This window comes from Opisthorchis viverrini, assembly GCF_000715545.1.
Source record: "Opisthorchis viverrini unplaced genomic scaffold opera_v5_616, whole genome shotgun sequence".
Classification (NCBI taxonomy): Eukaryota; Metazoa; Platyhelminthes; class Trematoda; order Opisthorchiida; family Opisthorchiidae; genus Opisthorchis; species Opisthorchis viverrini.
This window is the reverse complement of record NW_008752276.1, coordinates 106,337-119,026: the sequence shown is the minus strand read 5'-3', so window position 1 is coordinate 119,026 and position 12,690 is coordinate 106,337. Positions and strand designations below refer to the sequence as shown.

General features: G+C 47.5%; 1 protein-coding gene across 1 annotated transcript; it reads right to left on the bottom strand.

Annotated features, from left to right (window-relative positions):
• Positions 1 to 1,509: 1,509 nt before the first annotated feature.
• Positions 1,510 to 5,542, bottom strand: T265_11854 (hypothetical protein; the record flags this gene model as incomplete). The annotated part of the gene is made up of 2 exons (XM_009178650.1): positions 1,510 to 1,689; positions 5,474 to 5,542. The coding sequence occupies 2 exons, from the start codon at positions 5,540 to 5,542 to the stop codon at positions 1,510 to 1,512; spliced, it is 249 nt and encodes an 82-aa protein (XP_009176914.1).
• Between the last annotated feature and the right edge of the window lie 7,148 nt (positions 5,543 to 12,690).

Sequence of the window (12,690 nt, the reverse complement as noted above, 5' to 3'; positions counted from 1 at the left end):
GCATAAACAAAGTTGGTTGCACTGGAGCATTCTTATCATGCGTGTCTCTTACAAGTGAGTGACAAACAATTGGCTGAAGACGGCCAAATCATTCTTGAAACAGCACGTCAAGAAATAGAAGCACAAAAGTTTGTGTGCACTGAATGACTGCCAGTAGGGGGACCTAAGGCGGTTGATGTGTCATAGGGCGGAGGGGCCACTCCTATGGGTGGCCTCTGGTGAAAGAGGCCTGGTGAGTGGTCTTTTTTCGGCAGAAGACTTGCCTGGTATAAATCCGTTCAGTGCTGGAGGTAGTAGAATTCGGGGGCATTCGCTGAATGAAATAACCGTGGTCTAGTCCCGATTTTCAGCCTGTTTTTGTGTGGCCCTCAAGCAGGATTGTTGACTCGTGATGTGAACAAGTGTAACATACGATTTTCTTGGATAGTTCTTGTTCCTCATACATACGGTACCGGGCTTGGGTTTTACGGATAAAAATGATACGCGAGATGGCTCAGTGGTTAGAGCGCAAATTTACTGACCGGAAGTTCCGTGGTTCGGACCTGACCTCTGCCTCTCGACTTCCCCTGTCTAGGCACCCTGGAAGTGTCTCATCCCTCATGCTTTCTTCGAGTGGCAAGGCAGTTACGCACTGAATGGTAATGGTTCCGACATTTCATACCTTTTCTGTATTGCTCGTTTGGGGTCTCCCTGCCGATATGTCATAAGTTCAGGTGAGATTGTATAGACGTGTGTTCGAGCTCAACAGGGTTGTCGAGGGACGGTGTGCAACACTATCTGCAGTATATTCGACCCTTTGAGAAGGGACAAAAACGATGCGTTCCTTTACTTGTCTATAGCCGCTTAGATTCGACTGCTTGTGCACACCAGATAGAGACCGTGGCACTTACAGGTGGCCCAAAGGAACACGTCAAATTCGTACTCATTTCTTAGTGTCAGCAAAACAGACGTTCGGGCTTTCTTTGGTTTTGCACAGTAATTCCCTGAACGCACTGCTGGCTGAGCGTGGATTCTCGATTCAGCTGTCCACATAGCTACCATGTCCTGTTCGTAGGCATCACACCTAAAAGTTGCCAGCACGTTTGAAACTGTCTGCACGCTATCGATCAGTATCTGGTTGAGATAATGTTCGATATCTGCCCATTGGTAGCTGGTTGTGACTCATCGCGTGATCTCGCGTGTCCGATACCAAGCAGCATCCTACCCACATTCTTTCTTTTGAGTGCCTTTTATCACCGTTTTCTCAGCACGCCCAGCTGAGCGCTTGTTCACATCACCGTTCCATCAGACAACCGATCATCGGAGCTGACCGCAAAGATATTTAATTTATGAAACTCAATATCGGAGCCTTCCAATTTTTAAATCGTTACGAATTCAACAAATACCAGTTACACGACTGGCTAGCAAATTCTCTGACGCTTGCTTCTGTGGCCATAGTACTATAGTCGTAACTCAACTCCATCCTGCTTCCGCTTCTGCGTTTTTCAATTGAGGAAAATTCTTCAGTTGTCAATCGAATGTAAAAAGAAATCGTTTAGCTGTAGCACCCTTTCGGTGCTTAACTGTCATGCCACCAGAAGAAAGCTGGGGTACTGCCAGGTTGCTCAAACCTAGACAGGGAAAGTCAAGATGCAGAGGTCGGGTTCGAATCACGGACCTCCCGGTCAGTAAATTCCCATCCAGGATCCTCTCCCAAGAACTGAACAAGCGATACTCCACGGTTCCTCACACGCTGTTGAGCGGCGATTCAACACACTGTGATATCCACATTTCGACATTGAGGGCAGACGTACTGTTGCTGCAAGTGTTCAGCCGTACCTTACGTACACCTACAAAGGTCCTTTTGCTTTCCTGATACGATAGATACTACTTATAGGGCGGATAAAAACAACGATAAACTACTAGGTGGTGTTCGCGCTGCAGCATCTTTTTACCGATTTCGTCAGTAGATGATCGTTTGGCTCCACAGGTGTTCTTCATCTTTTGTTCGTGCACGACATTGCGCGCAATCGCGCTTTCACCTCATCTTTCATGTGAAGACTTTCAGTATGTTTCGTTTGTGGCAAAAGGTGTGCGTGGAATCTGAGGATCAATAAAAATTACCTCAAAGTTATTCAGAACCATTCCCTTTCGTCTAATTTTTTACGGTTGAATCTGGTCCAGAGAACGTTCCTCACGAGCGAATGCCGCAATGAAAACCAAACTGCGCAAATGGCAGTTGCTATGCCCCCAAGTTGTTCAAACTAATGAATATCATCGGAATAGATATCAGTAACAGCTGCCTAGCCTGTGGTGAGTTCCGACTGACAACAAGCTTTGTGAGAAAGAAGCATTTTTGTCTGACCTTCAACGGATCGCGTAAAATCAGTACAGATCAGCAGTGAGTTCCATTCTCACGTTTGACCTGTGCTATTGACATGACTCTGATTTCGTGACATCTGGATGCCAGTGCTTGGTGGATGACCAAGGTCTTCGTGACTTCTGCTCCTCAACGCGAGCTTTGTCGTCCGGGTGACCGCTACTGAGCGACCATCAGGGAACAGGTGCTGGGTCTCTTCGCAATTTGTCATGTCCCTTCAGACAACAGGAGGTTTGGAACATTAGCCGTCGTAGCTTCCGAATTTCTGGTTTGGAATACGTCAAAAGACGACCATAGAGGGTTCCGAACCAAGTACTAACACAGGTTGGGCGACGTATCCAATTCCTCTGGGATTTTGAGTTTCAAACCTCTACAACTGTTTACATAAGGGAGATTGGATTCCACACACCTGTCGGCCGAACGCGAATCGCCGTGGCACGTTGCCTAGTACTGCACAGTGACCTTGAACGGTAGGTGAGACTAACTTCATCAGCGATCTCTCGTGACTAAGTGACAAACGCCCACACCCCACATCGGTACTAACACAGGTTGGGCGACGTATCCAATTCCTCTGGGATTTTGAGTTTCAAACCTCTACAACTGTTTACATAAGGGAGATTGGATTCCACACACCTGTCGGCCGAACGCGAATCGCCGGCCGTGGCACCCTAGTACTGCACAGTGACCTTGAACGGTAGGTGAGACTAACTTCATCAGCGATCTCTCGTGACTAAGTGACAAACGCCCACACCCCACATCGGACCTGGTTTTGGCTTGACTTGCTGGCCAAGCCACTTGAGTGCCTTCCATCTCAGTAAACGGAGTGAGCGCGCGCATGCTTTACTGAATACATAAGGTCGTCACACCCTACACGGTTGGATAAAAACATGGTGAAAAGGGCGCACCTTTACTGGTTCATTGGACTGAGACAGTGAGATTGCTGATATCCATTTCGAATACCGAAACTCAGATCCTGCACCATGCTCACTTTTACTTTCCCACTCTTCGAGTTCTTTTTCAAATATCTGTTCTCACCGCATATGCGTGCATGTTCGGTTGCCGGGTTAGTGATTGAGGCTGCTCCGCCTGTGGCACGGCAGTGAATCACGCATTTTCTCACGTTTTTTGTGAGAGCTGGGTCAACATCTCACGCAAGCTTATGAGTCGATATCCCGTCGCCGCTTCCTGTCAGGCCCGACAGACGTCGTGCGAACTAACGGGCTTATTGATTTTCGAGGGCACGGCTTTGCACTGCCTCCAGAAAACTACTGTCACTCATCAGCTGCGCGATAGATTCCGACCGAATATCTTCACTGCCCTAGATAAGAAACCTTCCCCAGACGTCCAAAGGCATCCTGTTTGGCATTTTGAATTCGTTCAAAATGGACGTATTTTGAGTGTGTAGCAGCAGGCTAACCCCATCCCTTTTCGGGGACTAAAGAACGTGCCAATCAAGGTGCCACGTAGACTGATCATGATTCACGGAGTGAGCAGGCTACCATTACTTCACTAGCACACGCAGCACGCAGCTGAGAAGGTGTTCACACTTCCGTGATGTGATTGGTCGGCTCGACGACCCAGCATAATTGTCCTGGTTTTTGCATTCAGGACGCACCTCGGTCGCCTGTAACCTACTGGACAAATTTTGACTAGCTGTAATATATCGCTTTTGTTTTGCAGTGTCTAATCCCTCGTGCTGCCTTCGAGGAAGCTGCGCGGCGAAGACTGAGAGACGACCTAATATCTAATAGAGACTGGATGTCATAGTGATTGGAAATATGCTTATGGTCATTTTCGACCTCACCTCCGTTCTAGTGCCAGTGAGATCTGTTCGGGGATCGCCACTCGAGGAGCCAATAATCACGTAACCACGTGATGTGGNTGCCGATGAGTTTTCAGCAACTTTGTGAGTAGTGTATTAGCTCAATAGGTAAGATCCTGATCTACATTAATGGGGATAATAGATCTAAGATTATGTAACACGGTGGACGAGGATGTTTTCCGGATGATCGATGGGACACAAGGATATCCGATCACAACCAGACAAACGTCATTAATTATGCCATCCCACTAACAGAACCAACTGTCAAAGTTGGGTCTTCACACGTGGCAGCGACCACATGTACTGTTTAGTTTAAGTCACGAGTACATGTGAGAAAAGCAGGGAGAAGGATCGTGGGTTTGCAGAATAACAGCACTGTGCACCACAAAGTTGAATTGTGATCATTTTTCCTAGTTCAACCATGCATAAGAAGGGTATAACCATATAGTGGCCGATACAGCCCTCTAAGGGTGAACCCACTGTCGGCCACCTTTGTGCTGAGTCCACCAATACCCACATTACTCCCGTCCTATATGATAACACTGACAATGGTGCACGCCATAGAGCTTCACAAACCGTTTGTTGCATAGTGACCGATATTTTCTCTTGTTTTCACTTGTACTGGCAAGTTTTAACTCCTGGAGTGTTCACACTATATGAAATGGGAGCCGATAATGACCGGTCGCTCGGTCGCATGCAATGTAGGCGAATTTCTTTAACCCAGAGTCTACTTGGGCTACAATATGCAAGGCTGTGATAGGCGACTGGAAAACTCCTAGCTACCGGAGCTTGTTTGCGTCCCAGGAACACTCAGAGGAGTCGGTCTTTTAAGGCCGCGCACCCAACCCGGGTTGGGTTCCACAGTGTGTTACGATCGGAAATTTCCCCAGGACAGATTCCGTTTTGTCCTGGCTCACCATTAGGCCGGTTTTCAAATGGAACCGTAAGGAGGTTTAGATCAGGACTTACGGTCAGAAACGCTACCTCACAGTCATTGTCATTTATTTGTTAAGAGCATGGTCAAAAACATAAAAAGTGTATGCAAGCGACGAATGCAAAAGGGTAACGGGAGAATATGAGAGAAAAGAGAGAAACGTCTCATTCGAATTCAGGCCAACAACAGTTCCAGTCAGATTAGATGAATCCTAAAGTCTGTAAAAATTCTGGTATGGAAACACGCGTCTGAAGTTCGAAGACCGAAGAAAGAGCAAACAATGTTGAATGCTCTTCAAAGCGCGGCAAGCGCTAGCATAGTCAAGACTCGCACATCAAGCACAAAGCGTCCGTCATACTGGGTCCGGTGTGAGAGTAGATGGCAAAAATTTACACTCAACGCCATGTACCACGTATAAAAGTGTCATAAGTGCGCAGAGAGCCCACAATGGTAAGCAAACACAAGTCACTGACTATGACCTTAGGAACTCCCAGTCCAATAACAACCTTGGGGTGTTAAGGAAAGCAGATCTCTCGATAAGAGATGATCATCGGTTGGTGGATCAGAAAGTCGACATCACAACCGATTGCACGAATGGCTGGTGAGGGAATATTCATCAGCAACATACTTCTGTTTCTTCTCCTTCCACACAGTCACTCTGCACCACCCGAGAATATATTGTCGTCTGTTACAGTAGCTCGACGCTCCGGAACAGCGATTAGATCAGGTTTGACGAAGGACGTCGACGTAGGTGTTCTCAACTCGTCGAGGACGGTGTATCCCAGTTGACGAAGACGTTTTCGAGTTCCCTTGCAACTCGCTCATGACGAGCACACCTGGTGTCGTGTGTGAGTTCGACTTCTATCAGTGCCCGTAATATACTGGCCGAAACTCATCTCATCTCCTTCGTTAGTCGTGAGGTTATGATGGAAGAATTTGGTGGCCCTACAATTGATTATCATGCGGGGGGAGCTGTACAACGAAAGATTGGGCAGACGAACGCTAACAGTGAGACGGGGGGCGACCGAGACTGCTCTAATCATGATGGGGTTTTAGGAGAAGACCTGATGTTTTTCATCTGTCTCCTTACAACAAGAGGATCGGTACACAATGCATACTACTGAATACAACAACCCAGTGTGGATGTTGGCGGGCCTTTATTCAACTCGTAATTGACGTCTATAGGAGTACATGTTTATCCCACCTTCAAGCACACTGGATTCAAAGTAAGATCAATCCACAGTCCTAACTCCTTATTGCAGTTGTTTACTTTCTATTTCAGCTTGAAAAGATCGAGAAGGCGGACATTTTGGAGCGTGCCGTCGGGTTTATCAGGGAGGCGGTCGTAGGCAGTAAGTTGTTTTACCTTTTCCAGATCTTAAAACACAAAGTGCTGAGCATATCACAAGCTGATGGGCTTAGTTGTAGTCCTTCAGGAGGAGCTCCTTGTCGTATCGTGGGTGTCTATCTATTGGTCAGGCCGGAACTGAGCCCGCCAGACCACGCGATAAGGGGAAGACGGAGAACTCGGGACACGGTTGTACTGTCAGGGCTTCTGTGCAGAATGGCTAAATAGCCTATTAAGGCCATTCGCTTGTTCGTTCTGTCCAGCCGGTGGCGACGTTCCTGCCTTGAACTACTTCACACCCACTCTGTTGGTCGCATGCTGCTCAACCGTGTTTGGTGAGCTCCACCTGCCATCCAGAACGTGTGGTACCGTTGATGACCTTGAGACACGTACTTCTCTGCACGTGTACTTTTCGTGTCTGGACGCATCCTGATACCACCGAAGGAGGCGACTTTCCTGCAACACAATTTGCCATAATCTGAGATTGGGCGCATAGTTTCTCTTAAGATGTCTGACTGCAAGGAGAATCAGGCAACCACCGTGGTGGTCTTTTGGGTAGTTTAATTTGCCATTAGCACAGCCATGTGATCGTTTTTTCTACCTAAGATCGATTTTCGAACGTTTATATCCCTAAATGACGTATCCCTAATTTATCTCCTTGGTTTGCTTCATTAATACTGTCAGAATTTTGCTGGTATTTAATATTTTGCGGCAAATACAGTCAACCACGACCAAGTTTATTACAGATAAATGTGGCAACCGCCCTCCTAACTTCACACACGAGACTTCAATGAGCCAAGAATGGAAAGAGGCAGGGCTGTTCTTCGATTATGGTGACAAAGCTCCCAGTCTTGGTTGGTCTAGGGGCCTCTATCTTTGTGTTGTACCCCGAAATGATTCCATGGTTAGGGCGCCGGCTTACGGATCGGAAGGTTCGTGGTTCAAACCCAACCTCAGAAGCTCGACTAATTCTATCTTCTAGGCTTGGACAATCTTGCGTGTGACATTCCATCATGCCGCCTTCGGTACGATACGTCTTAATTGTGTGATGGGTTTTCTGGATCCCTGGGACTTGCAGAAAACAGATTTGGCTGAGTTGAGAACAAGAAAAGTACTGAAAGAACATGACTTGCTAGGTTGCTGAGATCTGTTCGATAGGTCACGACTGGTTCCGGCCTTCTTCGGGCACATCAGTTAGGTGCAGTCCATGAGTTTTGGTCAACTTGAACCCAGATTTGTCGAAATTCGCGACCAGTTTTCACGGAGAGACTCAACTGAATTACATCTGAACCTCTCGTTTATGATATTCTTGAGCAACCTTTTGAGTAGTGTTCCGTCAAGAAATCAAACTGCCTTTGTGCGGCACATTCAGTTGAGCAGTGTGATAAATTATTCAGTTGAGTACCGCGTTACAACCACATTGGTGTGTAAATGAGTGTTTCACGAACAAAAAATGGTCCATGTGTATCGTCTTTTCGATGCGACACTGTCACGCAGCTCGAAGGGAACACACTGCCGAAGCCTAGACGTGATGAGGTTCAAAACGCGGGCCTTTCGAACACAGGCTTCCTGTCAGCCTCTCGACCGTGTCCCAAATTTATGGCTCGGTTATCGGTTCTTCAGCGTTGTCATGATTGCTTGTTGGCAGTAGTTGGCATTTGGATTGTAAACGTTCCACCACCGATCGGGGCCATCTTGTCAGTGAGGCCAGGCCCTTGAACACCGCGGTGTAACTAACACGGCTTTCTTCAGACCATTCGAGCCTTTTTCCAAGCGAACAAGGTCACGCGGCGGCTACATCTTGCCCTGTAATGAGTTAATACGTGGTATGACCTCCAACGCAAAGGTGCAAATAGGCATGATGATGGCAAGGAGCACAGAGCAATCAATTAGAACGCGTATAAAAGACCCTCTTGCGTAGAGTTCAATTTAGAGGACGCGACCAAATAGCGTCGGCTGCTTTTTCGATTAGCATGGATGACATATTCGGTCCTATCGCCGGCACAGTTTTTTTGCGCCCGTATGCAGAACGGCTTGTCGTAGTGATGGCGACTTGTGTGAATTCAGAACTGACTGAGTTTGTTCAGGCCACCCAGCAGTGAGGCCTTATCTGTGACCCCAGTGTGCACTACGTGCGACAGGGGCAGGTGTACACAATCGAGGAAGCTCAACAGGCCCGCCCACACGGGCAGGGCTTGGTGTTTTTTGCCGACCACCCAGTAAATCCAATCAGCTCATCGCTTTGATCTTCGCCGCCGCTGTAAAAGCGTTGGATTGAGTTGGTCTACTATGAACGAAAGTTGTAGGATAGTTGACCTAAGGCTGTGGCAGAGCACGTCGTGTCATACCATACAAGATTGCGTTGAGATCACTGAATCTGGCGATGTAACAATCTTTTGAGGTCTAGCTGCCATGCACCCGGAGGCAGCGCAGGGGCTGACACACCTCCGGGTTGCCCAATCCTAGCCAAGAGTACTTGTCGAGACGCAGAGGTCACGTTCGAATCACGAGCCTCAAGGTCACTGTGCTCGCTCCTTATCCACTGAGTCATCTCGCTAGATATTCGCATCCCATTGCATGCCTTCATATGCCCCAAGGTCTCCGTAATTTCAGACTACTAAATCAGAAAAAGTTTTGAAAATACCAGGACTAATGTGAACCGCCCACGCACATTTCCTCGGGGGAGTGGTGTACATTTTTGCGTCGATAGAACTTTTGTTTACACCGTTGCAGTGCGTTTGGAACAGATCAGCGTTCCAAAGGATCCGTCAGTCCATCATGAATGGACACTCAGCTAAATTGATGTTCAGGTACGAAATTACTTGTATCAAATTCCGGGGACTGCGCCCGCCCGATCAGCTCCAAACTGTATTAGAATTTAACCTAGTCGTGCCCTTCTCCTAGCAATCTGACAGATTGGTGCTCCGTTCAGTTTTTGGGGATGTTATTCACGGGAGTTTCGATCTTATTCGCTGCCGTGATAGGATAGCGAAGTATACCGGTTCTTTTTGTGATTCCAGACACTGATCAATCTCGGCGGTCCGCGGGTGTGTCCAAATCCGCACCGTCCACAGACGTGACCAGAATGTTCCTCCACGGGTTTTTCACTTGTGAATCAGACATCCTACAGATTTGTACCAATCTCCTGAACAGTGTTCAGTGCAACGGTTCTCAACCCCTACTGGCCGAAATCTTTTCCAAAATGCTAGCTAAGTTGACAAACAGAAGCCCAGAAGCACTGGTTAGCTTCGCTGAATCGCCCGCGAGTCTTGTGTGTTTTATCCCACCCATAACTCTAACAAACAGTCTCTCTATTAGCTCACCACCGTCTACAGATTCCGCGCCTGGGATAAGCCCTCAACCATTGACTCCTGATGGTGGTCTGGCAATGCATTGGAGCACTTCTCCAACTATTAATACAGCTGAACGTTCCTGTCAGTCACCGATGCCCAATGATTGGTCTTTAAACTCCATGGAACGTGTTCAAAGGACTGGATCGCCGCCGCAACATGCTAGATTTCGGTGTCCATGGTGAAGTGGACTGACCATTAACCGCGCTTGTCGAACGGCCCAATCAAGAACACCCGTTTCGTTTGTACGGACTCTCCAGGTTATTACAACCCGTGGGCTATCGATAAATCGATCTTTTTATCCTCATGGTATCGTTCACCTGTTTGGCCGTGCCTTCGCTTAGGTAATGTGACTTGCTTCTCAGTGACATGGTGTGAGGGGGGTTAGTTGACGAGATCTTTATACTCCGTCAGGTGTTAGAACAGAGCCACACGTCCTTTAGTGCTCCTGGATTTCCGAGACATATTCGACTCGGTTGGTCGGTCCGTTCGCAGTGACATGCTTACCCACCAAGGAATGCCCCGGAAGTTTGTGAACATACTACGTTATTTGTATTCTCAAACTTCCAGACGTATACGGGGAGCTCTCTAAAACCTTCCGTACACAAAGTGTCGTGTCCGTCATGGATATCCACTCTCTGCATTCCTACTTAATTTCGTGATCGGGGGATAATAAGAGGAACGCTGGAGGGTATCCAAAATCCTGGTGTTCAAATAGCCTGTGAAGACAACCTTGTCGATCTGGATCAAAGTCATCCCATCCTTTTGTATGCACTTTGCACTCGCAAATTGTAAGGTCATGCTCGTGGACGTGCAGTTACTGAACACGCCACTTACAATCCAGGGAGAGGTACTGGAGGTTGTTGAGCGTTTTACGTATCTCGGAGGTTGTATTAATTCTGATTGTAGTGTGACAGATGAGAATGATGAGATGGTGGATGCGTGAGGTGAAATATCCGGAAGTGGGTTACTGAAACATCAACAGAAGATACTAAACGAAGAGGTGCCTATCTACCTTTGAAAACGATGACTCTCCTGTGGTCAGACACTGGATAGAAGTTTATTCAAAATCCAAGTGCTCGGGGAACCGAGCTGGATATGATGTCGTGTCGTGCAGATAAAGGCCATGTTGGGAAACGAAGCCGCCGGTGATAGAGTTAGTCAGGCACATGAGAATACTTAGTCCACCATTTTCGCCGTAACTCACGGGATGGGTGATGACTCTCCGTTAAATGTAGTCGTAGGTAGGGGGTTGGCCTTGCTTGGGGGGATATAGTGCACTAGGAAGTCCTGAATTATGGGTTTGTAATACCGAAGAGCAGCTTCTTGGACAAAGTCATACACGATGTTGAGTAGAACCGAAAATCAGCTGACCACAAGCTTGACCAGCATCCGACATATTCTAGTGAGATTCCAGGCGTCCAGTGGTTTGACAACAGCTGATCGGCAAATGCTACTTTAAATGCAATCCAGCCGCCAGAGTTCGTCTGGAACATGAACACACTGGGTACTAAAAATTGTTCAGACCTATCTTGCCCCCCACATCATACTACTCGCGACGAGTAGTGACAGTCTGCTTGGACGAGATGATGCCCTGTCGAGCAGCAGCTGCCAACTTTGGTTGGAACCCAACCACTCGGTCCGTTTTGGAACTCCGAAAACGGGCCATCTTCATGAAGCTTTAACTGAGAGGCTAACTAATTCGCCAGTTTTTCCCCTCCTTACTATTAAAACGAGGGAGCAGAATTCCAAGGAAATTAACACATGCCACACGCCATGCAAGTGCTGTGGCGTCTGAAATGTTTATTTTTACGCCCAGCACGTCCGCTCAACATGCCCCAATACGCATAAACCAACCCCTCCCCACACATCAACCACAGTGCGCCTGATTCGCAAGATATTGATCATATCGATCAATTGTCTTCATGCTCCGCAGCGTGCGCACCGCTGAGACAGCGGTTATTGGACTCTCAACTGCGTGTGGTGGTGGTGCATTGTGGCCCGTTGCCCCATCGGTGTCGGGACTGATTGCGCCACTGGTTGAATAAACAGATGCACACGTTCAGGCTCAACTTCCCGCATGCAAAGGTGATGTCGTCTGGCCTGGTCATATCTGTCGCACAACCGGGACCTAATCAGACAGAATGCACAACGTTTTTCCGAAAGAAAAAAGGCCAGAATTGTTGACGCCTTTTTGTCTGCTGTTTGATGCTCAGCTATCACGACTTGTGTGTGCACCAGAAACGGCGTATTTCTGGAACCATTGCTGTTTTGTCCACAAAGGGGAGATGATGATGTTTATTCCAAACCGCCTCTCCGTCCGTGTTTTAATGAGATTCAACCTCATTCTTCGTCACACTCTTACGAAGTACTTAGGACTAGCTAACACAAACGACCGCCAGATATCCAGGTCGTTCGGAAATGATCAGCAGAGCTCACACCTCAAAATGTCCTCAGGCAAATGACATCAATCACTGTTGTTGCTTGTTACGGCACTAGTCTGTATGATGTGCCGACTGCTTTACTCCAGACAGAGTTGACTTTGTTGATATTGTCACCACTAGCTTGCATATAGTAAAAGTTCGTCGCACTTAAATGGTCTCCTATGACCTCACACAAAAATCAGTTCATAGCACTTCTTACTTCAGGACCCGCTCGATCTTCCTTCCGTATGTTTGAATCCAGAGTTTTGAGCACATCACTGAATTTCACATGATACTACTAATCCACGTTTTTGGGTTTATCCAAGTCTAGACAAATCGTTTTGAAGGTAATCGATTATTGGTCAATTGGAGGACGATCGACTGAGCAAATAGGCTTACCCAATCAGTCAATTCACTCTGCGTCAAGCGGTTGCAAACCTACCTGCACTCCTCA